The sequence below is a fragment of the Scyliorhinus torazame genome, chromosome 3 (genome assembly GCF_047496885.1).
Source record: "Scyliorhinus torazame isolate Kashiwa2021f chromosome 3, sScyTor2.1, whole genome shotgun sequence".
NCBI lineage: Eukaryota > Metazoa > Chordata > Chondrichthyes > Carcharhiniformes > Scyliorhinidae > Scyliorhinus > Scyliorhinus torazame.
The window spans coordinates 133,805,887-133,832,276 of record NC_092709.1 but is presented as its reverse complement, the minus strand read 5'-3'; the positions used below and the strand labels follow the sequence as shown (position 1 = coordinate 133,832,276).

Genomic DNA, 26,390 nt, shown 5'->3' with positions numbered 1-26,390 from the left:
CTGGTCGTGCCCGACTCAGTGACATGACAAGGCTATTAAATCTTGCGAGGAGCTTCTCGTGAGATTTACGCCTCGAGAGATCTTAATGAGATCTCGCGAGGCATCGCGATCTGGATCCTGTCCACTGAGGGCAGGATGCAGATTTACACATTCAAGTGAGTAGTTAGTTCCACGTGAATATGTCTGCCCGGAGTTACTCAAGGCCTGGGATTGAATGGCCTCGCCTCAGGAGATCCTGGCGTCGATTAACACTGGTTTCCACAAACGTGGGCCAGGCCAGGGTGCCTAGGTGGCACTGACAGGCTGGAATAGGCACTGCCAGGGTACCAGGCTGGCAGTACCAAGGTGCCCATGTGACAGGTTGCCCATGCCAGGGTTCTGGCCGGAGGGTGCCCTGCCCATTTGAGGTGGGGTGTTGGGGGCTGAAGGACGCCTTAATTGGTAAGTTGGGACGTTTGGGGGGGGGGGTCCGGAGGCCACGGTGGGGAGATGGAGAGCTGAGTCGAAGTGAATCCTCGGTGGAGCGTTCCTCGCCAAGGCCCAAAAGAAGCAAAGTCAAGTTTAGTACTGGGATCGTTCTCGGTGCTGCAAGTGCTGGCAAGCATCCTACTAAAGGTGCCCAAAATGATACTCTTTTTCCCCCCATCAAATCCCGCCCTAGATTTCAAATCTGAGAAGGGAATCTGGAGGTTAACTTGATATTAGTGGGGTGAAATTCTGGAGAGGCCTTGGACCCTATGGGGGCGGTTTGAAGTGGAACTTCCACCAGCCACTGCCAGTATCCTTATTCTCATCAGAAATTCTGTGATTTTTTTTTTGCTTCCTATGGCTGGAACCCTCTGAGCCCAACTGCAGCAAGGAGCTTGGTGTGCAGGAGCACTTCATTTGGCGGAGGCCAAAATTCAGATTCCCGACAGTAGGATGAACTTTTGCAATCAGGTTCTCAGGACGTTAAACGTAGGTCGAACTTCCTAATGAACAGTGTCAAGAAGTCCTTTTGCAGGCATTTGCATGTCATGCATGGTTCATAAAAGGCCATTGCGCCAGAAATAAATGGCCCCTCCAAATTAAGTTCTCTGCCAATGATAAATTAGAACCATCACATTTATGACTTCAGAGAAGAGGCGTGCGCCTGGTAGAGTTCGTCCTGGTCTTAAGTAAATAACCACTGCTTTTACCTTCTTGGGGATCAGCCTCTTGATTGAGATTGGGTGCTGGTAGGTCAAGCTGCACAAGTGTTGGTCAAGGGTCGCAGGCTAAGGAGGAAAAGATGGAGTTGAGGCTGGACAGGGGAGGCAGGCTATGTGGGGAAGGGTGTCTGGAAAGAAGGAAGCCAGATTGCCTGGTGTAGAGTTGGGAAAACGAGGATGTAGGGCTGTGGAAAGGAGGGAATGGGTTTGCATGTTGAGTGTGGGGGTCCTGTGGTTCAGGTGGAGGACATGGTTCCCGGGCAAGGATTGTGGGAGAGAGATGGCCCCAAAGGGTGGGGATGGTGACTTCCTGCTCGTCCCACTGTAATATTCGCCGTGCTCCTCACAGATGCACGTGTAATGATCTGAACAGTGCAAGATTGCACGTGTCCAGACATCCTTACCCTGAGTGGAAGTCACTCTCGTTTCCTTCCCCACATACTACTTATACTCCAGAGCAAAAGATAACCCCCAAAATGTAAAATTCTTCTCGTTTGTGGCACCTCTATCCAGATAACCTATCTGTAACGTGCCAGGGAAAACCTTTTCCATTAATTACATTAATCGCACTATGGCGGCTTGTTGGGTCAGTGGTTTGTACTGCTACCTAACAGCGCCAGGGACAGAGGTTCAATTCCAGCCTTGGGTGACTGTCTGTGTGGAGTTTGCACTTTCTCCCTGTGTCTGCATGAGTTTCCTCCGTGTGCCGGGTCCGGTTTCTTCTCACAGTTCAAAGATGTGTGGGTTGGGTGGATTGGCCATGTTAAATTGCCCTTTAGTGTCCAGGGATGTGCAAGTTAGGTGGGTTTTATGGGGATAGGCAGGGAAGTGGGCCTAGGTAGAGTGTTCAGGAGGTTGATGCATACTTGAAGGGCCAAATGGCCTCCTTCTGCAATTTAGGGATTCTATGATTCTACATGCACCAATGCAAGGATATATTTGGACATAACAATCTCCTTTTTGTGGTCTGGAGTGGCATGAGCAAGAAACATGGTGACCTTCCTCGCCCTGGACTTGCCTGCTTCCTTCCCTCCTACAAGATCCTCCAAGAATCCCTTTCCCTGCCTTCATGCTGGTGGACAACCACTGGCTGCCTGGTTTTCTGGAAGAACATAGTCATTCCGTGCTCTCTTGTGGCCCATTCTGGACAGGAAGTGGATCAATAATAGGTTAATGAAGCCCAAGATTTGAAATTGTCCAAGCCTGTTTGGCTCAAGTGGTTGAGTTTCGACCTCACCCACCATGTATCTGCACAACATGGCGAAGGGATATTCTCCCTAATTTCAGCAAGGCTCCATGACGTGCAAGTGGAATGTAACAACGAAAGTCTTTATAAAATCGTTCCTTCAAATTGGCACTTTGCAAGTAGAGAAGAGTTGCAATATCCATTATCCATTCATAGTGAGAGGGCGCCACGGTGGCGCAGTGGTTAGCACTACTGCGTCACGGCACTGAGGTCCCAGGTTCGATCCCGGCCCCGGGTCACTGCCTGTGTGGAGTTTGCACATTCTCCCTGTGTTTGCGTGGGTTTCGCCCCCACAACCCAAAGATGTAGGTGGATTGGCCACGGTAAATTGCCCCTTAATTAGAAAAGAAAATGTGGGTACTCTTAAATTTTTTTTAAAAATCCATTCCTAGTGAGCAAGAGAGCAAACTTTGAAAATTACCATTTCACAGTCAGAGGTCAGCTCCAAGTGCAAATACCCTGGGCGGGATTCTCTGTCCAGCAACGCCGAAGTCGCGAAACGCGATTGGACCAAGAATCGGGCGTGAGCCGGAAATCAAGAGGGAGTGCCCACCCAAGAGGGAGTGCCCACAGTAGCTGAGCAGGGTGACTGTAACTGAGTAGGGGGACAGTGCGACAGATCTGTCAGATCATGGTGCAACTGGCACCGTGGGGGTAATGGGGAAAGACACCTGCTCCTGGTGGCCGTCAAGGTGACGGTCGCCCTGAACCTTTATGCAATGGGGTCCTTCCAGACGCCAAGTGGGACCTGTCTGGGATCTCGCAGACCTTGATGCCCAGGTGCATTCGCGCCATCACGGAGGCCCTGTTTGCCCGGTCGACGCAATACATCAGCTGGAATATGGACCGAGCCTACCAGGATGCCCGGGCAGAGGGGCTCGCCGCCATCACCGGGATGCCCCAGGTCCAGGGGGTGATCGACAGGATGCGTGCCCCCTATACGTATCGGCCCATGACAGGCCGGTATTGACAAACTGAAAGGAGTTCCACTCGATGAACGTGCAGCTGATGTGACCACGAGTGCACATCATGCACATTTGCCCCCGATACCCAGGCAGTGTGCGCGACGCCTTCATCCTGGCACACTTGACAATTCCTGACACCTTCAAGGTGCACCCCCGGGTGAGGGGTTGGCGCATGGGCAGCAAGGGTATCCGCCGCGGTCATGTCTGATGACACCAATCCGGAGGCCAAAGACCGATGTGGAGACTCACTATGATGTCCATGCAGCAACCAGGGGCGTGGTCGAGCGGTGCATCGTGAAAATGCGGTTCAGGTGCCTGGACCGTTCTGGAGGGCCCTCCACTAGAGCGCTCGGAGAATCTCCCACATTGTGGTGGCCTGCTGTGTCCTCCACAACATCGCGCAACAGAGGGATGACATGCTGGAGAAGGAGGATGAACGGTAGGCCTCGTCCGGCAAGGAGGGTGCAGAGGATGGCATGGATGGGTCGGGCATGGAGCCCAGGTAGGCACAGAAGGCTGCTCAACGTGTGTGCCAGAGCCAGCGCGCACGGGACGCTCTGATCACCTCCAGGTTCACTGACTAGGGTGCCTGGCTGACGGCATGAACATCCCATCGGTGAGCTCTGGTGCTCCACTTTGTTTTACCACGTCTGGCTCCTGCACTATCCATCTAGGAGAGCCTTGTACCTGAGCTGGCCATTTCATCACACAGTGCCATGCAACCCTTGGAGTGGCGGAGGTGGGGATGGTGGGGGGTGGGGGGTTGGGGGGGTGGGATGGTACCGGGGCGATGTGCGGGATCTGACCAGGGGCCACCAACCCGTGACCACCTCCACCTTCTGCACATCTCTGACCTCGCGCTACATTTGGGTGGATCCCCAGGCGCTACATCAGGAGGACAGGCGGCCTGCTGCGAATATCATCCTGTGACCTGGGTCCTCTTTGGCGGCCGTCCTCTGGAGCGACCGGGCAGTTGCTTGGGTGTCCCAAGTATTATGGTGCCATCCTGTTCTGCCGGCTGCCCATCGGATGCACTAGGGACAGGATGAGGGGGGGGCGGTGTAGTCCGAGCTGCTACTGTGTTACGGCATCTACCCAGGAGCCCTATCACTTCCTCCTGCCTTGGGGTGTCCCACGCCCCCTAGATTACTCCATGGAACGAGGGGGGCGGGGGGCGGGGGGTGACTAGAGCAAACTTCTGTGGCTCATCTGCCGCTGCCAGTCCTGGTGGCCCGCTCTAGTCTCGGCCAGGGTCTACATGTTCGTGGCCGTGGAGCACAGGGACTGGGCCATCTCCCTCTGGAACAGTGCCGCCTCCCTCCGGCACTGGCTCAGGTCAACCAGTGGCCAGGCAGTGCCGCTGATGCCCTCAGCCATGACCCGTTGTGACTGGGCCAAGCTTTGGAATGCCGAAGCAATGTCCAGGTGGCCCTGTGGTATATAGCTGGCTGTGACAGGGCAGCCCTGTCCTTGGCCACCGCCCACACAGAGTGCCCAGGCCTTGGACATCTTGAGCCATGGTTGATACCTTTGCCCCAAGGCCTCCGCCGCGGACACCACCCTCGCGGTGTTGGCCTGGGTGGTATGCATTGTCGGCACCTCTTCCTGCCCCTGCAGGCAGTTGGACTCCTCCAACTGAACCTGCGGGCGCTGGATGGTTGCTGACACCCCCTCATGTGGTCCCCGGCTCTGTGTCTGCACATTCATTATCAATGGGACCACCTTTTCCAGAATCCTGGGACCCGTCTGGACGGCAGCTCGTCCCTGGGATGCCCTCTAACCATCCAACCCCTTGGTGGTTCCTACCTCCACCTGATGTACCACAGCACATGTGTGGTGCGCACCAGATAGTGTCCCAGGAGCTTCGTCACTAATATGCCCAACTGAGGTGAATGCCTCTGTGATGGTGGAGAGTGTTGGAGACAGCTGTGATGTGAAGTCAGTGTCATCTCCGGACTGGTGGTCCGAGGTGTCTCGGGCTGGCATTTGGGAGCTAGCATCACTGTGCGTTGCCTCCTCATCGCTGGATTCTGCTTGGGGTTGGGATCGGGGGAGGGGGACACTAGAAGGGCCCGCCTTGTGACCAGGTGATCCTGCACCACACAGGACAGGACTCAAGATTGGATTGTGGGTTGGGTTGGTGTGGGGGTGGTGAGGGTGGGGGTCGTGCCACGCATGTCATGGGAAACCGCAACTCAGCCGGGGCTCACTTGCTTGCCCGATGCCGACCTCCGCCAAGGTGACTTGCCCTCTCTCCGGGTCCACCGACCAGGTCCAGTGCCTGCCGCTCTGTGGTGGTGAGGGACAGCAGGTCCGGCGGTCCCCCTCCGGTCTTCTCTCTTTCTCTCCGGTTATGGGCTGCCTTCTCCTTGGGGTGGGGGGGGGGGGGGGGAGGGGAGACTGTGGGACACGTGCAGCGCAGGCGGTGGGCAGTTGGTGGCCTTCGAGGCCAGGGCACTCTGCCATGGCAGCTAGTATGCGTCTGGCATATGGTGCAGAGTGGGGAGTGAGCACACTGCTAGCGGGTGGTGTTTGATCGCCCCCTGGGTGGGGGGGGGGAGGAAGGATTTGGGTGTGTGGGACAAGGGTTGGTGCCAGGGCCACAGTGCTGCCTACTCACCCTGGCCACCCTGAGGAGGTCATGCAGCTTCTTGCGACACTGCTGTCAAGTCCTGGCGGTGGGACACATGGCGCTCTTGGGCCCTGCCAACTGTACTCAGGCCCGGTGTATGGTGGAGTGAAATACTAATATGCGGCTGCACCTCTCGAGTGGCAATCCCGGCCCCGGTGAATCGGACACCGTTTTTCATTGGAATCGATTGGGTTCCACGTGGCGCCGATAGTATCTCATTAATGAATCATGAATCATCCCGAACTCGCACCAATTTAATTGTCGTAGAAGTCCACCAATTCAGTCCCGGCGCCAACACTTAGTTTCTGAAACAGAGAATACCGCCCCTTACCTCCAGCAGGTGTTTGTACAGGAACCTTGGGGCAGCGTAAGGGAGGCAGAGAGCTGCCATCACAGATCTCCACCACATTTTATCTCCCTTGTGATTGGGAACTGAGTGTTTCCCCTGAGGCATAGCAGAATAATATGGATATATTATTGGAGGGGGGGGGGCACGGTGGCACAGTGGTTAGCACTGCTGCCTCATACCTCCAGGGCCCGGGTTCTGTTCTGGCCTCGGGTCACTGAATGCGTGGGTTTCCTCCGTCCGGGTGCTCCGGTTTCCTCCCACAGTCCAAAGACATGCAGGTTAGGTGGATTGGCCATGCTAAATTGCCCCTTAGTGTCCTAAAGGGTAGGTGGGATCATTGGGTTACGGGGATAGGGGGGAGGCGTGGGCTTCAATAGGGTGCCCTTTCCAAGGGCCGGTGCAGACACGATGGGCTGAATGGCCTCCTTCTGCATTGTAAATTCTATGATTCTATGATATTGTTAACGTTTTGTAAGCAGTTCTTTGCCATGTACATTCCTTTCAGACCTATTCCGAGATGCATTCCTGGCAATGTGTGTCTCGTTACTTTGTGTAAGGCTTTGATAATTGGGGTATATTTTTCACTATTATCTCTATTTTTCAATTCCTCTGTATGGCTCTTCTGCTTATATTCGCATATGATGTAACATTTATTTGCATTTGTTAGCATAAATTGTAATATGTAATGACCCTCAATGCCGCAGGAATCTTCCGTGATGCATTTGTAACTTACCAGCCACTGGTTTGTGGATCCTTATGAACTACAGTTTGAACAGGAACTGTCTTTTGCAGATTATCATATCCATGTATATCTTCTGATGAAATGGATTTTTTTCTGCAAGGTCCGATGGGGAGATAAGGGATCCACCGATGAAGGGGCAAGGCTAGAAATGGCCAAAAATGCTGTTGTAACAGTCCCAGATGTTGAAGAGGAACCTCTTGCTCCAAGGCAGCCCAAACTTCCGCCTTCTAATTACCCACCTTCAACACAGTGGTATGATCCAATTAAGGTAATTTCTCGCTATCTACTGACACATATTCTAGTCAATACAAAAACATATTGTACTTCAGCAGGGCCATAGTGCTAATTATGAGACTAGCTAATAAAGATTCAGCAATCAAGCGCTTGGGGCCGAATGACATGAATTATTAAGAAAAGTCAGTGATGTTCTTTACTGTTAGCATTTCCAGAGGAAAAATAATTTTAAAAACAAGACAAAAAGTAGAGTAAGATGACAAGAAAAGTGAGAGCGAGTTTTTTTTGATAAATTGCTAACTTGCATTCGTAAAAAGCAAGGGAAACATGAGAACAAATTGTAATAATTTGGGGGCTGAATTTTACCTGCTCACATATGCTGGTTTGAATGCCGGGGGCTCAACCAGTGAGCGGCCTGCCCACTTCCCCACCCCTGCCTCACTGCAATTATAACAGCGGTGTGAATGGTGTTGGGCAACCGGTGGGCCAATTGAGGCCCTGAGGTGGACAATTTATTCAAACCTAAGGCCTCATCTGGCCACCACTAAGGTTTAACTGGCAGTAGGGAAAGCCTATGCCAAGCAGATAGCCTGACAAAGTTTTCCTGTGCAGGCTAGTGGCAGGCGATGTGAAAGGTCCCTCCTTAACAGACCCCTTGTGCTCATCAGAGGGTCCCCTGCCTCCTCCCCACCCCCTTTGGAATCTCAAACCCCAGCCCCTCCCACCCGCCTTGCCTGGGCTTGCCAGCTTGGCACCTGGCATGGCTCCCAAACACTGACCCAAAGCCTGGTCCAATGCTGCACACCTCTGTCCCAAAGCATTGGAGAGCTGTCAGCTCTCTTATTGGTGGGAAGCTATCTGAGACAGGACTTCCTATACCTTGGGGGCGGCAATCCCACCTCCAGTATATTAGCGGTTAAATTGGTGTTTCCCTCGGTGGTCTCTTCCACCTCTCCTGATCTTTTAGCCAGGGATGTGGGGGATCAGGTGCCTCATATAATTCAGCTTATTGTGGACTTTCAAGGGAGTAAAGAAAAACTGTAAGTTTTTTTCAGAATTGATTATTTGAACCTTATATACTTTTCTATGTTACTTAAATGGCATCTTTTGAAATTCTAGGGCAGACTTGATGCGCTGTGGGCACTGCTGCGTCGACAGTATCATCTGGTTTCTTTGATGCGGCCCCAGACTGGTGATGAGGTACTGACTAGATCACTTGTGTGGATGACAGGGGAAGGGCTTTCATTTTAACAGAAGGTTATTTTTTTTTAAAGTGAATGGAAAAAATCTGTGGTAAATGAACTCCAGCCAGTGGACTTCATTGTAGGCAAATGAGATGTCATCCGTATTGAACCATTGAAGAAAAAACAGGATATTTTTCAAATGGTGAAAAGTGGGAAACAGTAGAGATTCAAGGACACTTGGGGTTCCTGGTACATTATTAAAATACAAGAAGAAGAAGAACAGTACAGCACAGAACAGGCCCTTCAGCCCTCGATGTTGTGCCGAGCATTGTCCGAAACCAAGATCAAGCTATCCCACTCCCTGTCATTCTGGTGTGCTCCATGTGCCTATCCAATAGCCGCTTGAAAGTTCCTAAAGTGTCCGACTCCACTATCACAGCAGGCAGTCCATTCCACACCCTAACCACTCTCTGAGTAAAGAACCTACCTCGGACATCCCTCCTATATCTCCCACCCTGAATCTTATAGTTATGCCCCCTTGTAACAGCTACATCCACCCGAGGAAATAGTCTCTGAACGTCCACTCTATCTATCCCCCTCATTATCTTATAAACCTCTATTAAGTCGCCTCTCATCCTCCTCTGCTCCAAAGAGAAAAGCCCTAGCTCCCTCAACCTTTCCTCATAAGACCTATCCTGCAAACCATGCAGCATCCTGGTAAATCTCCTTTGCACCCTTTCCAATGCTTCCACATCCTTCCTATAATGAGGTGACCAGAACTGCACACAATATTCCAAATGTGGTTTCACCAGGGTCATGTATAGTTGCAGCATAACCCCACGGCTCTTAAACTCAAGCCCCTGTTAATAAATGCTAAAACACTATACGCCTTCTTCACGGCTCTATCCACTTGAGTGGAAACCTTCAGAGATCTGTGGACATGAACCCCAAGATCTCTCTGTTCCTCTACATTCCTCAGAACCCTGCTGACGACCCTGTAATCCGCATTCAAATTTTTTCTACCAAAATGAAGCACCTCGCACTTATCAGGGTTAAACTCCATCTGCCATTTTTCAGCCCAGCTCTGCATCCTATCAATGTCTCTTTGTAGCCTACAACAGCGCTCCACCTCATCCACTACACCAATCTTGGTGTCATCAGCAAATTTACTGACCCACCCTTCAACCCCCTCCTCCAAGTCATTTGTCATGTACAGGTACCGAAAGTAATAAAATAGGCCTTTATAGAGGACCTGAATACACTGGGGTAGAAGCTATTCTCAGACCTGGTTAGACCACACAACTGTGAGCAGTTCCAAGTACTACACCCAATCATAGAATAGAATCCCTACAGGATATATTGTCCTTGGAGCAAGTGCAGCGCAGATTTACTAGAATGATGCCCGGACAAAACAATCTGTGTTTGTATTCCCGAGAACTTGGAAACTTTAAGTCGGGTTTGATGGAATATTTAATGGGGAAAAAGAAGGATAGATTGGGTGGAACTATTTCTGCTACTTGACAGGGGGAAAACATCCAAAGATTAGAGACAGATCTTTCGGGAATGGAATGAGTAGACGTTGGAACTTACTTCCAAAAATGGCAGTTGATACTAGATCAGTTGCAAATTTTAAAACTGAGAGCGATAGACTTTTGTTCGCTAAAGATATATTATGGTGGATATATGACCAGCCATGATCTTGTTGAATGGCAAAATATGTTCGATGGTAGAACTTGCCTACACCTGTTCCTGTGTTCCTCATAGATCTGTAATGCTGGCGATGCCCCTAACAATATTGATGCAGTTATGAGTGGGAGAGTGGTTGACGAGATGCGTTTATTTCTAATTATATGTTAACTGCAGAGTAGTGATTTATTTAAGATTGTCTTGCACTCATTTTAAAGTATTTTCTGTGGTCAGCAGATCTTCTGCAATCACATTTTAAATATAGACATTTTTATTGGAATATTTATTTTAAAATTGCATGAACACGATATAAATAAGTCAAATAAACAACGTCTGTGGTCGTTCTCTGAACATTATGTTCCTTGAAGCCATTTCAAACTATTCAGGACTCTCAAGAATGGCCAGCTGGTTTATTACAGTTCAGTTAAAATGTTTGGAATCCGCATGAATCATACTGGGTATAATGTGAAGGCAACACAATTTTCAGTTATAGTGGCATTTAAAGCCCACCCGTTGACATGAGCTGGGCATGTTGGGACGCATTGGTCAACCTAATTCACTGTGAGTAAAAATGTGGTTTAAAGATTTAAGCCATCTCATGTTTTGTATCTTCTCGTAGACTAGAATAAAAGAGTCTCACTACTGTGGAGGAGTGTGTTGAGGACACAGGCTTGGTAGACTCACAGTTAGGTGTCCTCAGTTAGGTTGCTGTTGTTCGACACACTCTCACTCAGCTTGGATATAACAGCTTCAGTTTTTATGATGTGTGTGTTGATTTCAGCATTAAGTGTCAGATTGCTGGTGATAGTGCGCCTAGATATGTGATGCTGTCAATGATCTCCAATGTAATATTGTCCTGGACCCTACCTCTGCAAATAATTTTATTTGTAGGAAAACTATGAACTGGCAGAGGGTACCTGAAAATAACCTCTCACTTTTGTAGTCAATTATGTGGGCTTGAGAATATTCCATGGTGTAGGGAGACACAAAAAATATTCACCAAAAATAGCATTGTTTCAATACCCCACCTGATACTTTACTTAAAATGAATAACTGCTAATGTTTATTGTCATGGTTGTTATACAAACGGTTATGCTAAACATCTCAAACCAGTTACTTGTTACATGAAAAGAGTGTTATTAAAAAGATCAGTAAGAAGTCTTACAACATCAGGTTAAAGTCCAACAGTTTTTTTCGCATCACTAGCTTTTGGAGCATAGCTTCTTCCACCTTCACCTGTGATGCGCAATCAATTACTCTCAAGACAAGGTGAGTCATAACTAATAGGCTTTAATCAGCTTGAACTGTTCCCAGCAGCTTCGATACAGAAAGTGAAGGCTGCTGGGACGGCATCGGTTCTTATACCCCGCCTCTCAGGGTGGAGCTATGTACGTTAGCCAATGGTAGACTCCTAGGTCTGGTCAATAGTCATCCACCTCTCAGGTACCGCAATACCTGGTATCACTACAACCTGATGAAGGATCTGCGCTCCGAAAGCTAGTGTTTGAAACAAACCTGTTGGACTTCAACCTGGTGTTGTAAGACTTCTTACTGTGCTCACCCCAGCCCAACGCCGGCACCTCCACCATTAAAAAAAACTGTAGGCCATCATGGATTTCAGTCAGACTGTTTATACCAAGCTGGTTTGAATCCATTTACTATTGAGCTGGATTTATACTGGCATTAGCAGCTGGCAGTCCATATTCTGATCTGACATCACTGTGTCGCACCAAAGCATATTTACTTCAAATATCTGTACTTTGGAATTAATCCAAACTTTCCAGTTACATAAATGGAAGTTACCTTTTATACCTTTAGATGAGTAGAATGAGTGAAATGGATTGAAGTAAACAGTCATGCCCCTTAAATATATATGGGGATTATGCTGTTTTTCGCAAACAGAATTACATATTTTCCCATTTAGAAGTAATTTAATGTTACAGTGTTCGCCCTCATTTTGCATGGCGACATGGGTGCAGAATCTCACAATGCTCGGAAAATGAGAATCTTGCTCGTGAGATCTTGTTTTCCAATTCTCCCCCACATTAGGAATGGCACACCTCCTCATGTCAGCAGGGTTTACAACTTTTCAAAAGGGAACCAGGTGAAGGGAACTTGACTGGGGTGCACAGATGAGTATAGCCTCCGAGGGAGAAATATATGCCTGGGCAGTACCCTGGCACAGTTGCCTGGCACTGCCCCCTAGCACTGTCGACTGGCACTATCCCCTGTGGCAGTGCTAGTGGGTACTGCCAGGGGGGCCATTTGGGGGACTCCATTGTGGGGGAGGGGGGGTGATCCCCTTATGCGTGTGTGGGGTCTCCTTATCGGTTGCCTCCGCCTGGTCAGCGTGACCGTGTGAGCCACACCTCCAGATTTTTTCTGCACAGAGTACTGGATTACCTGGAGAGAAAATCCATCTTCACGGCCTGTCAGCTGCACGCTGTTTTCTCAACTCAGCCAGCACTCGGTGCACAGAACAGAAAATTCCGGCTGTTATTTTTTGAATTACCAAAGTTAACATTAAAACCATAAACTTGCAAAGGACTTGTTATTAAACCAGACAGTCAGAGACTGCTTTCTCATCAGCCCTCTAATCGAGATTAATTCCATGTGACTCACAAATTAGAATGAAACCTTTTTTAAATTAGTGGAGAAACAAGTGATGATGTCTGTCAGATGAAAGTATTGATCCCGAAAGTAATGTAGTTGTGACATTTTGTAGTTTGCAGAACCAGCTAGTTTCAGAACTGATATTGTTCCAGATGAAAGTTCTAAACAATATATTGGCCCGTAACTTCAGGCTAGTGATGGGAGGCCACAGGCTGCCGATTTTGAAAGCGAAAAATGTGCACTTACCTGCATTCGGATAAAGTGATGAATCTTCCTCTCAGTGCGGCAGCCTGGGGCCTCCAGCGAGATTGTCTGGCAGGCTCCAACGTGGTGCAGTAGCAGTGCAACTGGCCCTCTTGTTACACAGCAGTTTTGGGAACACCCATTGAGGGCAGGCATTTAAACAGCAGATTTATGCTGAATGCTACATTCAACATGTTTAACAAATGTTTTAAAGGAATGTTGAAGTATTTTTAACAGCTTTTTTTTATTCCTGTATATGGGTATTACTGTTATTATTGGTTCTTTTGAAGTAATTTTTAGTTTTTTAATGGTTAGAGGTGATTATTTATCAGTGAACATAGGTTGGTTATTTGTTTTAAATCTGTGAAACTTCTTAAGTCTGCACTATATAATTATATAACTTTACGTGTAGCATATTTAAAAGTGTTTGTATGTTTAAATTTAAATTATGGTCATAAAATATTGAAAGCGCCACAGGGCTTTTTGCTGTCAGTGTCTTTGTAACATCTGTTAGTTTTTGGATTTGTGCTTATAGAATCACAGAATCACTGCAGTGCAGAAGAAAGCCATTCGGCCCAACGCTCCGAAAGAGCACCCTAGTCAGACACACGCCCTATCCCCGTAACCCCACCTACCATTTGTACCCTAAGGGGTAATTTAGCAAGGCAGGGAAGTGGGCCTATGCAGATCTGATGGGCAGAATGGCCCTCTTCTGCAGTGTTGGAATTCTATGGTTCTAATCCATGCTTCTTGGAAACCCATGCAGACACGGGGAGAATGTGCAAACACCACACAGTCACTCAAGGTCCGAATTGAACAGGGCCCCTAGTGTTGTGAGGCAGCAGTGCTAACTAATGTGCCACTGTGTTACCCATGTTAAATATGTCCTCTCTTGTTTACTTCAATTATCTTATTCATTTATAATTATCTCATAATTAAATGTTGTGCTTTGATGTTTCAGTAAGACATTTGTAGAAGCTTGTAAAGTTTAATCTAAAACATTTATTAAGAAAAATATTTATATAAATACAAAACTTTGAAACCAGTTAACATTAAACTTGAACTTTATCAGCTGAACAATGACATAAAACTACCTCAACTTTTACAAATTTCTTGCAATAACATATATTTTCTCACTTAAACATAACGGTCAATAAAATATGTCTTTCCACATAAGCACAATGGTTCTGTCTATTTGTAAAGAGGGAAGAGTGGGGGAGGGAAGGGGGGGAGAGGAGGGAGGAAAGAAGGGGAAGTGAAGGGAGGGAAGAGAGGGCAAGTGGAAGGAGGAAAGAGGGGGCAAGTGGAGGGAGGGCAGGGGCAGGGGGCAGTGGAGGGAGGGACGAGGGAGAAGGGGAGAGGGGCAGGGGAGGGAGGAAAGAGGGGCGGGAGAGAAGAGAGGGAAGGAAAGGGTTTTGACATATTAGTTGTTAATGTTACAAGCTCAAAGTCCAAAAGCAGCATCTGCTGAAGTGCAGTGTCCTGGAATACATCTTTTCTCACATCATTTCGGGATTTCCTTTGGCAGTACACATTTAGGGGTGGGTGATTGATTCACTATAATACCTGTCAGAGAGATAGTTCACATTAGATGGCAGGAGGCTTGCATATGTCAACTAAGGCTCTAAACTTTGTGACAGCATTTGAAGTAATCACTGAGGCGGATGAGCACTTAGCATGTCATAACATTCAAAGCTATGGGCCAAGTGCTGGCAAATGGGATTAGGTAGGCAGATCAGGGGTCTTTCCTGTGTCAGTGCAGATTTGATGGGCCAAAGGGCCTCTTTTGGCACTGTATTATTCTGAGATTCTGTGAATGTATTGCATTTCTGTATCTCTGCTAATTTATGCTGAAAACTAACATCGGATAGGGCAACTTGTGAACTCCCAGCAGTCTGTATGATTTTCAACTGATGCTAATGATAACAACCAGATCTATTATTTATGAACCAGAGAATGGTATAAAAGCAATACTGCTATTGTAGAAATCTGAGATAAAGACTGTAAATGCTCAGTAGATCTATACATAACAGACAGAACAGCAAAGTCATTTTCCACCCGATCGTGGTGATAAATATGAGCCACAACAACAACTTGTATTGATATAACTTCTTTGTCCCCAATAAACATCCCAAGGAGATTCACTGGATCATTATTAAACAAAACATGGCACCAAGCCACATTCAAAGAGATGACCAAAAGCTGTGTAAGTTTTAAGGAGCATCTTAAAAGGAGGAAGCAGAAGTGGAGTGGTATATGGAGGGAATTTCAGAGCTAGCAGCTGAAGGCATGTTCATCAATAGTGAAGCAATTAAAATCTCAGATTCTCACGCAGCCAAAATTAGAGGAGCGCAGATATCATGGAGGATTGTGGGGTTGGCGTAGATTACAGAGGTAGGGAAGAATCATAGAATCATAGAATTTACAGTGCAGAAGGATGCCATTCAGCCCATCGAGCCTGCACCAGCACTTGGAAAGAGCACCCTACCAAGCCCAGCCTAGCCCCATAACCCAGTAACCCCACCCAACACGAGGGGCAATTTTGGACACTCAGGGCAATTCAGCATGGCCAATCGACCTAACCTGCACATCTTTGAACTGTGGAAGGAAACCGGAGCACATACTGGGAGAACGCGCAGGCTCCGCACAGACAGTGACCCAAGCCGGGAATCGAACCTGGGACCCTGGAGCTGTGAAGCAATTGTGCTAACCACTGTGCTACCGTGCTGCCCAAACTACGCTACCATGCTGCCCCCTTATTGCAAGGAAGCAATAAGAGGGAAAAACATACTAGACCTTATCCTCACCAACCTAATGAGGGCATGAAGGGATTTGAAAACAAGGATGAGAATTTCTAAATCAATACTTTGCTTGACTGGGAGTCAATGTAGGTTAGTGCAAGGGTGATAGAGGAATGGGAATTACTCCGGATTAAGACACGAGCAGCAGAGTTTTAGATGAGCTCAGGTTTATGGAGCATGGGATGAGCATGGCCAGCCATGAGTGCAGAGGTACCGAGCATGAATGAGGGTTTAATCAACAACTGAGCTTCGGCAGAGTGCAGTTGGATGATGATAGAGAGGTGGAATTAGCTTATCTTAATGGTGGCCCAACATGTGACCAGAAGCTGATCTTGGGGTCAACTATGACACCCTGGTTGTAAACAGACTGGCCAAGTCTGAGGTGCAGGGAGAGTTGGATGGGGTTTGGAGCTGGGACTGCAAACAATCGTGTCGGCGTTCCCAATATTTAATTGGAGGAAATTTCCAATCATTTTAGCAAAATGAGCAGCTGGACTGATTCTGATTGTTCCCTTTTTGGACATTGGTAGTAGGGAGCTGATGTTGAAGTTAAGGGAAACAGTTGCCAATATAGCAGGGTCAGAATTCCTTGCCCACCTTTTTAAATTTTTATTGGCAATAATCTAAAATAAGTTCAAATGGGGCCAAGGTGTATGCTGAGCACAAAATGTTCCTTCAGGGTTGGCACCTTTCTCAGGTAAAATTACATTTTCTAATTTGTTATTAAATTGTAGGTGGGAGGAGCAGGGGAGGCACCCTTTAAAATATAAACAAATAATTTTACCTATAGAAAAACTTAATTGTCAAAAATATTGGAAAATTGCCAACTTTTTAATTTAAATATTCAAGCTACAGGAAATGTTTTGAGGTACTGGGTCATTTCCTGTGACAGTACATTTTGGCACCTGTGTTAAAATTAAAGGTTCTGGTCATGATCACAGTGACAGTGTAATGTTCCATGGCATGCTTGCTGTCATTTGTGTTACATGTTGCATGTTTTGTCTGCATTACGGTGACATTGAGTGACTGCTGTCTCTGCTTAGAGCTGCTGCTCAAAGCCCAGTGTTTTCAAATGCAATCACGTTCTTACATCTTTTTTATTTTTCAAATAATTTATCAACTTGATGATTTTCTGGGACCATCCAGTTCTATTCTATCTGTCTGGTGGAATATTTCCTCACTGTATTAATACAAAATAGGTTTTATTCCACGTGGCTTCATTAATAATACTAATGCTAGCTGACTGCTAACCATGTGCACAAGAGCATCCCAATTATAATTTGTCCAAGTTTCTCCCTTAACTTCGATACAATAACAGGTTTCTGCTTTATACTTCTGCATATTGGTTACCAATCTCGTAGTGTATTTTGTTGGAGTCCCTTGTGCCAATACCGCATCCTAATTAAGGGTCACGAGACTATTGAGTAGGGTCAATATTAATGGAGAAATATGATTTTACTCTGAAGGAATAGACCATACCTTGTCACAATTTCAGCCTGTTACTCATAGGTTAGATAGTGTAAAATTCTGTCAAGAATGAAAGTAAAAAAATACAGCATCTCTTTTACTGGTTGTGTGTGTTAGGTAAAGCATTTATATTCTCTCGAGGTGCTGTTGTTGATTCCAAATGACATAGGAGAAAGGGGAATAAAGATGATATGACATAGGACCTGAAGGGATATATTATTGCGTGACCAGTATTCCCTTTAATAAAAGATCTCTTTATTAACATATTTTCATCCCCCCCAGTAATTTGAGATTTTCTAGTAAATATTATTATAAAAAATTAACAGTATTAACCATTTCTGTTCTGAAGTTTTTAAGTTCTTAGCAATGAATTTAAAAACCATCTGAAGAGAGGATAACACTGTGTGTCTACAGAGTATGTTCTCACTTTTTGAGAACAATATTGATTGTGCAACTGGAGTGCTTAATTCTTTGTGTATTCATATCACAATGTTAGAAGCAAAGATTCTGTACTCTGTAAATAGAAAGATGCTCCTTCCTGTCTTGGTGAAATAAATTACAAGTCCAGCTTATCAAAAAGTCATCTTTATCGAAAAAAATCTTACCTATAACATATTCTAAACTGATAAACCACAAGGAAATAAAAGTGCTGACTGTTAAAGCTTCTTCCTGAACAACCCAAGACTAATGGTCATTGTACTTTGAGATACTGGGCTGGATACTTCGGTCCCCCAGCCACGTGTTTTCGGTGGCGTGCTGTTCGCCCATGGCGAGATCCACTCTTTCCCGTCAATGGAAATTCCCGTTGAAGCCACCCCGTGGGTGGGGGTGCACTGCCGGTGGGAACAGAGAATCCCAACGCCTGGAAAATTCCGGCATTGGGTTCCTTTTAAAAATGGAATGTCACAGAATCTTTTAAATCAGTAGGCTCCCGGGGAGAACGAGATAAACGTTGAGAGCGATCATTCTCGTAGGACCTTCACAATTCCAATTTGCTGATAGTTCAGCAGATGAAAAATGTTGCAAATTTATTTAAGCCTAGAACTGCAACGTTACCTCCTAGGAACAGTACATACTGAATATATTTTGACATATAAATTCTAGTACTTAATGTGTGTGTGGTTGGTGTACAGAGAATAAGGCACCACTAGAAACTATTTTGCTTCAGTTGTGATCTGATGCCGAGTAAACAAAGAACAGTGTTTGCCACATGAAGCAGCTGGTTTCAAAAATGCTCTTTTAGGACTCAGAGGGCCAGTGTTTCTCATTTAAGAAGTATTCACTGTAGGGTTCAACTCCTTGATGTTGTAATTGAAGTTTAGGCATGGTGTATCAAAGCGAGAAAGGCTTTTCAGTACCAGCAACTAATGCATGGTGGAACCACTTTGGGCTCACATGGAGTGTGTGCAGAAGCTTTGATTCCGGATGTAATTCCTCGGAGAGAGTAGCGAGTCATGAATTTTTCAACAAATGATCTGTGAGGTTACAAGTGCCAGCACAGGTGTAAGTGAGCAGGTTGTTGCAGACATCTGTTAGGACGGGAGGCAGTGGTCTTCCGCAGCCTGCAGCAAGAATGCTGGAGTGTCAGCAGATGCAGTTGAGAGTGGCAGAACAGTTTTGGTCTCACATTTGCTGCCTGAGGGGCTTAAACACCAAAGGTAGAGCAGGGTAGGACACAGCTGTGCTCCTGAACTGGCCCCAGGCACAAATAAAGAGATCTAATATATTTTGACTCTATTGTGAGGCGAGCTAGGGGAAGTCGAGCCACTTCAGAGCTAACTTAATGCTGCAACATCTGCCACAAAGTTTCAAAGGGAGTGGCTGGGGATAGCAGGTAGCTAAGGTAGTCCCTGAGTAAATAGGCTTTATTTAGTCATGCATTCTTCTAAAGACTTGTATCTTGTGATTACAGACACAACAGTATCCGGTATTTCTTTGGGGCAATGTTTCCTTATTATAGGAGCATTGTAGTCTGTGAATGATCCATTACTTTGGCGTTTTATAACTTTAAATAAAGTTTAAAAAAAATTTTTGGTTGTTAATTAAGTTTAGATGTTTTCCGCTTGACTTAAATATGATATGCATCACACTCGGTTTAATAAAACTCTTGAAAACAGCTCACTGAACTACAGGCAGTCCTTCATTTGTGGGACCGTGATACATATTCAATGACACTATTACCTGTGCCTTTATTTGTCTTAAAATGATGGTGCAAAAAAGTTCTGAAACGAACAATCAACCATTTTGCAACAGCAAGAGAAATGTGTGGACATTTTACTAAACATGGAATGCCACTAGAGATAGCGCGGTTTTGGTAAAATGCAAGGATGGTGTATTTTCGGTGACATAAAACAGAGTTTAAGAGAAAGAAACTTGTTTTCTCAGATAAGAGTTGAATTAAATTGGTCTTTTCATATCCATGTGTGTCAGATTTGACAGTGGCTAAGCCAACCTGTCCCATTCCCTGAGTCCTGAACATAGCCTCTGAAAATTGACATTCATAGAAGGAAGCCTAAGTTGCCAGCTGTACGCTTACCCCCACATGTCCCAGGAAAATAAATGATGCACAGATATTTGGCTGGAGTCTCCGGTCCCCCAGCCGCGTGTTTCTTGATGGCGTGCCGTTTGCTGGTGGCGAGATTCTCCACTCCCACCGATTGTCTATGGGATTTTCCATTGCCAACACCCCACGCCCACAGAGTAGCGCTGCCAGCGGGAATAGGGAATCCCAATGGTTGGAGAATTCCGGTTCTAGTTTAAAAATAAATAAACAAATAACAGACAAGATGTTGAATCTTTGTTCTACGATTGCTGAAGAAGGGTTATGTGGTGTATCTGATACAGCTTGCAGATGAATATTGTATCCAAACACTGTCTGGGCTTGGTGAAAGAGGTTCCAGAATATTTCCAAAGAAGGGCTGGAATTCGCTGGAAATGAGAGGCTAAAAACAATGAAGCAATGGAGAAGGAATCCAAAGAACTCCAAGGGGATGGCTTGAGCTCTTAATTGAGTGACTCTTGTTTAAATGTTCTGGAAAATCTTGTGCCCATCCTGCAGTAACAGATTTATCTTTATAGTTTAAACATGGAACAGCCACACACATTTTCTGCTGACCTGGATTCCCGTTCAACAGGAGAGTGTCTGGTGAATTGTGTTCAGTTTGCCTCTTATTTCACTGAGTATATTACTTCAGGTTTAAAATTAAACAGTGTGCATTAACTCTGCATTGGATTTAACAAAATATGCTCCCATTGAGCGCTCAAAACCTCACCTCGAAATTTACTTACATAAATAAAGAGAATCCAATGTGGCTCAGCTGTTCTGTTACAGAATATCCACTAGGGTGTATTGATTAATTCCCTCAAAAAAATTACAGATACCGAGTTGGCAAATAGATTGAGAGCTATGGTGACAGATATAGGCTGAGATGATCAAATATTCCATTTTGTTTATTTGAGAGTCGTAGGTAGGGAGATTGATGCATTGTTACATTTTTGGGGTGTTGCTTCTGCCTTTACACTTGGGATTTTTTTTAGTTCAATCTTTCAAACTACTCTGGTGGAGTCTGCACATTCACCCCGTCAGCGTGGGTTTCCTCCGGGTGCTCCGGTTTCCTCCCAGAAGTCCCGAAAGACGTGCTGTTAGGTAATTTGGACATTCTGAATTCTCCCTCTGTACCCGAACAGGTGCCGGAATGTGGCTACTGGGGGCTTTCACAGTAACTTCATTGCAGTGTTAATGTAAGCCTACTTGTGACAATAAAGATTATTATTATTGTAATTATATTGGATGACTGTTTGAACTTGCCATGATAGCCAGGTGAAATCATAAGCCACTCAGGATCAAAACAAAATCTCCTGTGCACTAATTCGGCTCTTATTGCACTCCATGCTTTAAGGGATTCTCGTCACTGGAAAGTAGTGGCGTGATACTATAGTACACCATGTTTTAGATTTATTAAATGGGAACAGAATATTTGGATAGGAGCAGTAACCCAACATTTTTGTGAAAGCTATGTTTATTTACCTCCTCAAGAGAAAATAATTTTCAACTTTGAAGTCAAACTATATTGTCGCTCATTTTCTTGTATCCAGAGTCTTTTTAAATGAGCTTTTAACTCAACAGCTATCTTGCTTAGTTAACTAACTATTTGAAAGTTTTGGATCGACTCAGTGATGCAGAAAAATTAGGCTGGTGCAGACCTAAAGCCTTGTAAATTGAAATAATTGTCATACATTTAAAGGAGTTGTCAGTCAAAATGTTTGTATTCCAATTGAATAGTTTGTTCCTTCCCATTGTCATGCGAGAGTGCCTTTAAGAAATGGATGTTTAAGCAATGTACCTTTAAGAAGGGAGCTGATCATATTACTGAAGTGATGTCAGAGGGTGGGAGAAGCTGAACTGAGCTCACTTCTGCTTTTGGTTTCATTTTGAAAAAGCAGCTTGGGTGTGTCTGTGTTTGCAGTGAGCTGGATCTGCTGTGATCTCTGCAATGAAAGACTATCTCTGGATCATTTGGGTGATTTAAACTCATAATAGTAAAGCCTTTAACCTGATTTGTTTCTCTTTAAAGGTGTTAAGTCTCATGGATGTTGAAAGGAATAACTGAAGGATTATTTAGTGTTGTAATATTTTCGAGATAATCTTTGAAGTAAGGGGTGTTAAGAGATCCAATGTTTATTTAAGAGGTTAAGTTGAGTTCATGGAATAAATATTGTTTTGTGTTTAAAAACCCACGTGTCCATAATTGTAATATCACACCTGGAGAACAAGCCGTGTGCTCGGAAAAGCAACAAATCCATTAAAGGAGGAGGTTGGTTGAACTCCATGATACATTTAGGGGTTCTGAAAACACCTCGCCCATAACACCATGAGCTTTTGCTTTCACAAAGTTGGGCTAATTATTGTAACAAAAGGAGCTGAAACTTTCTTCTGTGAATGAAGTTTGTCCTTACTTTTCTTTACCTTGGTACAATTATAGACGTAAATGCCAAGATAAATCTTAAATACAGTTGTTTAATATTCGGCGATCAGGTAGGATTTGTATCACATTCTACCTTCAGGACATGAAATGGGTGGAGTTCTGTTGGAGACTAGCTTGGCATGAAAAGGACACTGCTTAATTAATTAAATAATATTCTATTCTTTCATGACCACTGTTTGAAGTATCTTTTGATGTGTAACCACAAACAACTAAAAACACTGCTAATTGCATTGGTAAACTGGGCCATGTAGAAGGTCAATGATGTAGAGGTCGGTAGAGAGCCCCTGGACTGAGATCTGGTTTATGTGGCCTTTAAGATCCTGCCTCCAAGATCCTTTCTTTTGAAACTAAAGCAGCATCTTTGCTCTAATCCTGGGTTGCCTCTCTTTTTTTTTTACCTCCTTAGACTTATGGTGGCACAGTGATTAGCACTGCTGCCTCACAGCTCCAGAGTCCCAGATTCAATTCCAGCCTCGGGCCACTGTCTGTGGAGTTTGCACTTTCTCCCCGTGTCTGCATGGGTTTCCTCCGGGTGCTCCGATTTCCTCCCACAGTCCAAAGATGTGCACGTTTGGTGGATTGCTAAATTGCTCCTTAGTGTCCAAAAGGTTAGGTGGGGTTACTGGGTTACCAGGATAGGCTGGAAGCATGGGCTTATGTTGGGTGCTCTTTCCAAGGGCTGGTGCAGACCCGATGGGCCAAATGGCCTCCTTCTGCACTGTAAATTCTATGATTCTATGACTGTTTATGTTAATCGAATGCCTTTTAAAGTTTTATCCATGGTTTTAATCATTAGCCAAGATGCCGTAACTCCTTCAGAACCATGCTGTAGCTCTTCTATAATATTTCCAAACTACCCGTCACCAATGTTGCTGCTGACCACTCTGCTGATGCAGAATATAAATGAAAGAAAGCTTGGAATAGTGTTGCTCTTATCGGAAATGTACATACATTCTGCAAGTAGCAAATTAGTTAAAAACTCTTTGACTTCATATTACTGAGATATTTGAAAAGTTGGAAGTTAAATTCGATTTTGATATTGAACCTTTCACATACTTGGTTTATAGAATGTGTCCCTGAAAATACATGCAGTTATCCAGGTAGTAGCCACTAGTACTCACCCAAAGTTCCACAGCTAGCAAGACATCCTGGGCAGTATTTAATGGAGATGATGGAAGCCTCGCCTGCCTGCTGGAGAGCCAGTGGGAGCCCCCCCGTTGCTTCTTTTAGCAAGGTCTGCCAAATGAAGTGCCACTCAGGCACTTAACTGGACAGTTTGTGTGTATGCATGTTTGCAATTGGGCCCCACCAGTTATATCTTCTCATGAACAATGTTATAGTTGAATAACACAATCAGAAAAGGACGAGGGATGTCCCTGACGCCTCAGAGTTTGTCCTTATTCCAAGACACATAAAATACCAACAGCTCAGCAAACCAGAGGTTGTTGGCATTTTAATCGGTATGAGAAAAATTTAACTAGAGTCTTTGGAAAACAATCATGTTTGTAAAATATTTAGTGTCTTGAACAAAAACTGAGGTAGTTGACGGTAGTACACTGGCACCCTGATGCCACATGGCACCCTGGCACTGCCAACCTGGCACCCTGGCAATGCCACCCAAGCACCCTAACAATACCACCCGGATGCCACCATGGAAATGCCAGAGTGCCCATGTGGCATTGCTAGGATTGCAGGGGCACTGCCATGGTGCCCAGGTGGCATATTGCGCAGGCTGGAGATTGGGCTCGGGGTGCTCTGTCCATATTTGGTGGGGTACGGGGGGCTTGAGGATCTCCTAATTGATGAGTTAATGCATTGGGGGAGTCTGGAGGCTGTGGTGGGGGGTTCAGAGATCAGAGCGCCATTTTAAAATCCCTTCAGCACTGGTAAGAAGCGAGCTGAGCTTCTTAGTGCAGAAAATGGGTCTAACTGCGACCTTGGAGGGGCCTTCCTCGCCGTGGCCTGGAAAAGAAGCAGAGGCCCATTTAATAGCGGGGTCGTTCTCGGCGCTGCAAACACTGGGAAGCTCTCGGCTAAACACACCTAAAAGGGAATTCTGAGGGCATGATTTAACGGAAAAGAAACAGAATGTAATAAAGATCCTTCCTGCCTGTACTGTAATTATTAGGTGGAGCCCCAAATTTATCTTTTCAGCATTCATTTCTCAAGTCAATATTAATGGGCAAGCATAATTAAAACTGATAATTCATATAGGTGAATAATTCTAGGTAAAATTCATGGGCAGGATTGGACAAGGTATTGGAGGTGTTGGCAGGCTTAGAAGTGGACAAATCTCCAGGTCTGGATGAATTGTATCCCAGGCTGCTGTGGGAGGCAAGGGAGGAGATTGCAGAGGCTCTGACCCACATTTTTAAATTCCTCTCCGGCCACGGGGGGAGGTGCCAGAGGACTGGAGAACAGCCAATGTGGTCCCACTATTTCAGAAAGGCTGTAGAGATAAGCCAGGGAACTACAGACCAGTGAGTCTCACATCAGTGGTAGGGAAACTATTGGAAACAATTCTGAAGGAGAGAATCTATCTCCACTTGGAGAGGCAAGGTTTGATCAGGAATTAGTCAGCATGGCTTTGTCAGAGGGAAGTCATGCCTAACAAATTTGACTGAATTTTTTGAACATGTAACCAGGTGTGTAGATGAGGGTAGTGCAGTTGATGTAGTTCATATGGATTTCAACAAAGCCTTTGACAAGGTGCCACATGGGAGAGTTATAAAGAAGGCAAACGCAGATGGGTTACAGGGTAACTTAATAAAGAGGATTCAAAATTGGCTTTGCTGTAGGAGACAGAGGGAGATGACAGACGACTACTTTCGTGACTGGAAGCTAGTGTCTCGTGGCGTACCGCAGGGATCTGTGCTGGGTATCACATTGTTTGTCATTCATACAAATGACATAGATCACTATGTGGGGGGTAAGATCAGTACATTTGTGGATGACACGAAAATTGACCGGGTGGTTAACAGTGAGGTTGAGTGTCTTCCGTTACTCAAAGATATAGATGTGATGGTTAAATGGACAGAAATGTGGCATGTGATATTAAACCCTGAAAAGTGTGAGATGATACAATTTGGAAGGAGTAATGCGATAAGGAAGTATCCAATGAATGGCCTGACACTGGCAAGTTCCGAGGAACAAAGGGACCTTGGAGTTTTTATCCCTAGATCTCTGAAGACAGAAGGGCAGGTTAATAGGGTGGTGAAAAAGGCAAATGAGACACTTGCCTTTATTAATCGAGGCATAGATTACAAAAGCAGGGAGGTCATGATGGAGTTGTATAGAACTTTGGTGAGGCCACAGCTGGAGTACTGTGTGCCAGTCTGGTCACCACATTACAGGAAGGATGTGATTACACTGGAGGGGGTGCAGAGGCGTTACACCAGGATGTTGCCTGGGATGGAACGTCATAACATTCAAGGCTATGGGCCAAGTGCTGGCAATTGGGATCAGGAAGGAGGTCAGGTGTTTTCCAAATGTCGGTGTAGACTTGAAGGGCCGAATGGCCTCTTCTGCACTGTATCATTCCGTGATTCTGTGATTTAGCAGCCGTGTTAGCCCTGGGCGCAAATCCCCTAATGGCTGCTCACGAGAGGTCAAAAATGGGCTTTGCATCTTGTGAGAATTCTTATTGTGATCTTCCCAGGCCCTCCCCAGTGACACGGTAAGGTTCAAGCCCAAGATGGGCATGAATCTGATTTGCCTGAATTCTAACATACTTCACATGATCAACATCACATCTTCAGCCCTCATTAAATCTTCCCACACGTGACGTTACGCTGCGTGAATTACTGCTGCTTTTTAAAAATTGGAACCAGGTGCCATTGCCTCCAAGAAGGAGGAAGGGGTTGAGCACCACTGTCTCCACTGAGCACCAGGGAGTCCAAGACGCCATAGCCCGCATCCCAGTTCCAGAGTGGTAGGAGAGGGGTGAGAGGGGGTTTCCGGAAGGGGGTTGTAGTTGGTGTGGATAGTTCTCGTGCCTGCTCTCTGTTGTTTAAAAGTGCATGAGTGAATGGGATGACTGTGACTGCGGGCTAC

The 26,390-nt window shown here is 45.7% G+C and overlaps 1 protein-coding gene across 1 annotated transcript in view; it reads left to right on the top strand.

The window, feature by feature from the left end:
- Positions 1 to 26,390, top strand: part of antxr2a (ANTXR cell adhesion molecule 2a) — a 303,927-nt gene that overhangs the window by 168,944 nt on the left and 108,593 nt on the right. Inside the window, exons 15-16 of the mRNA XM_072496233.1 lie at positions 7,225 to 7,392; positions 8,478 to 8,558. Of these exons, the coding sequence (XP_072352334.1) occupies positions 7,225 to 7,392; positions 8,478 to 8,558 (249 nt within the window). The remainder of the gene's footprint in view (positions 1 to 7,224; positions 7,393 to 8,477; positions 8,559 to 26,390) is intronic.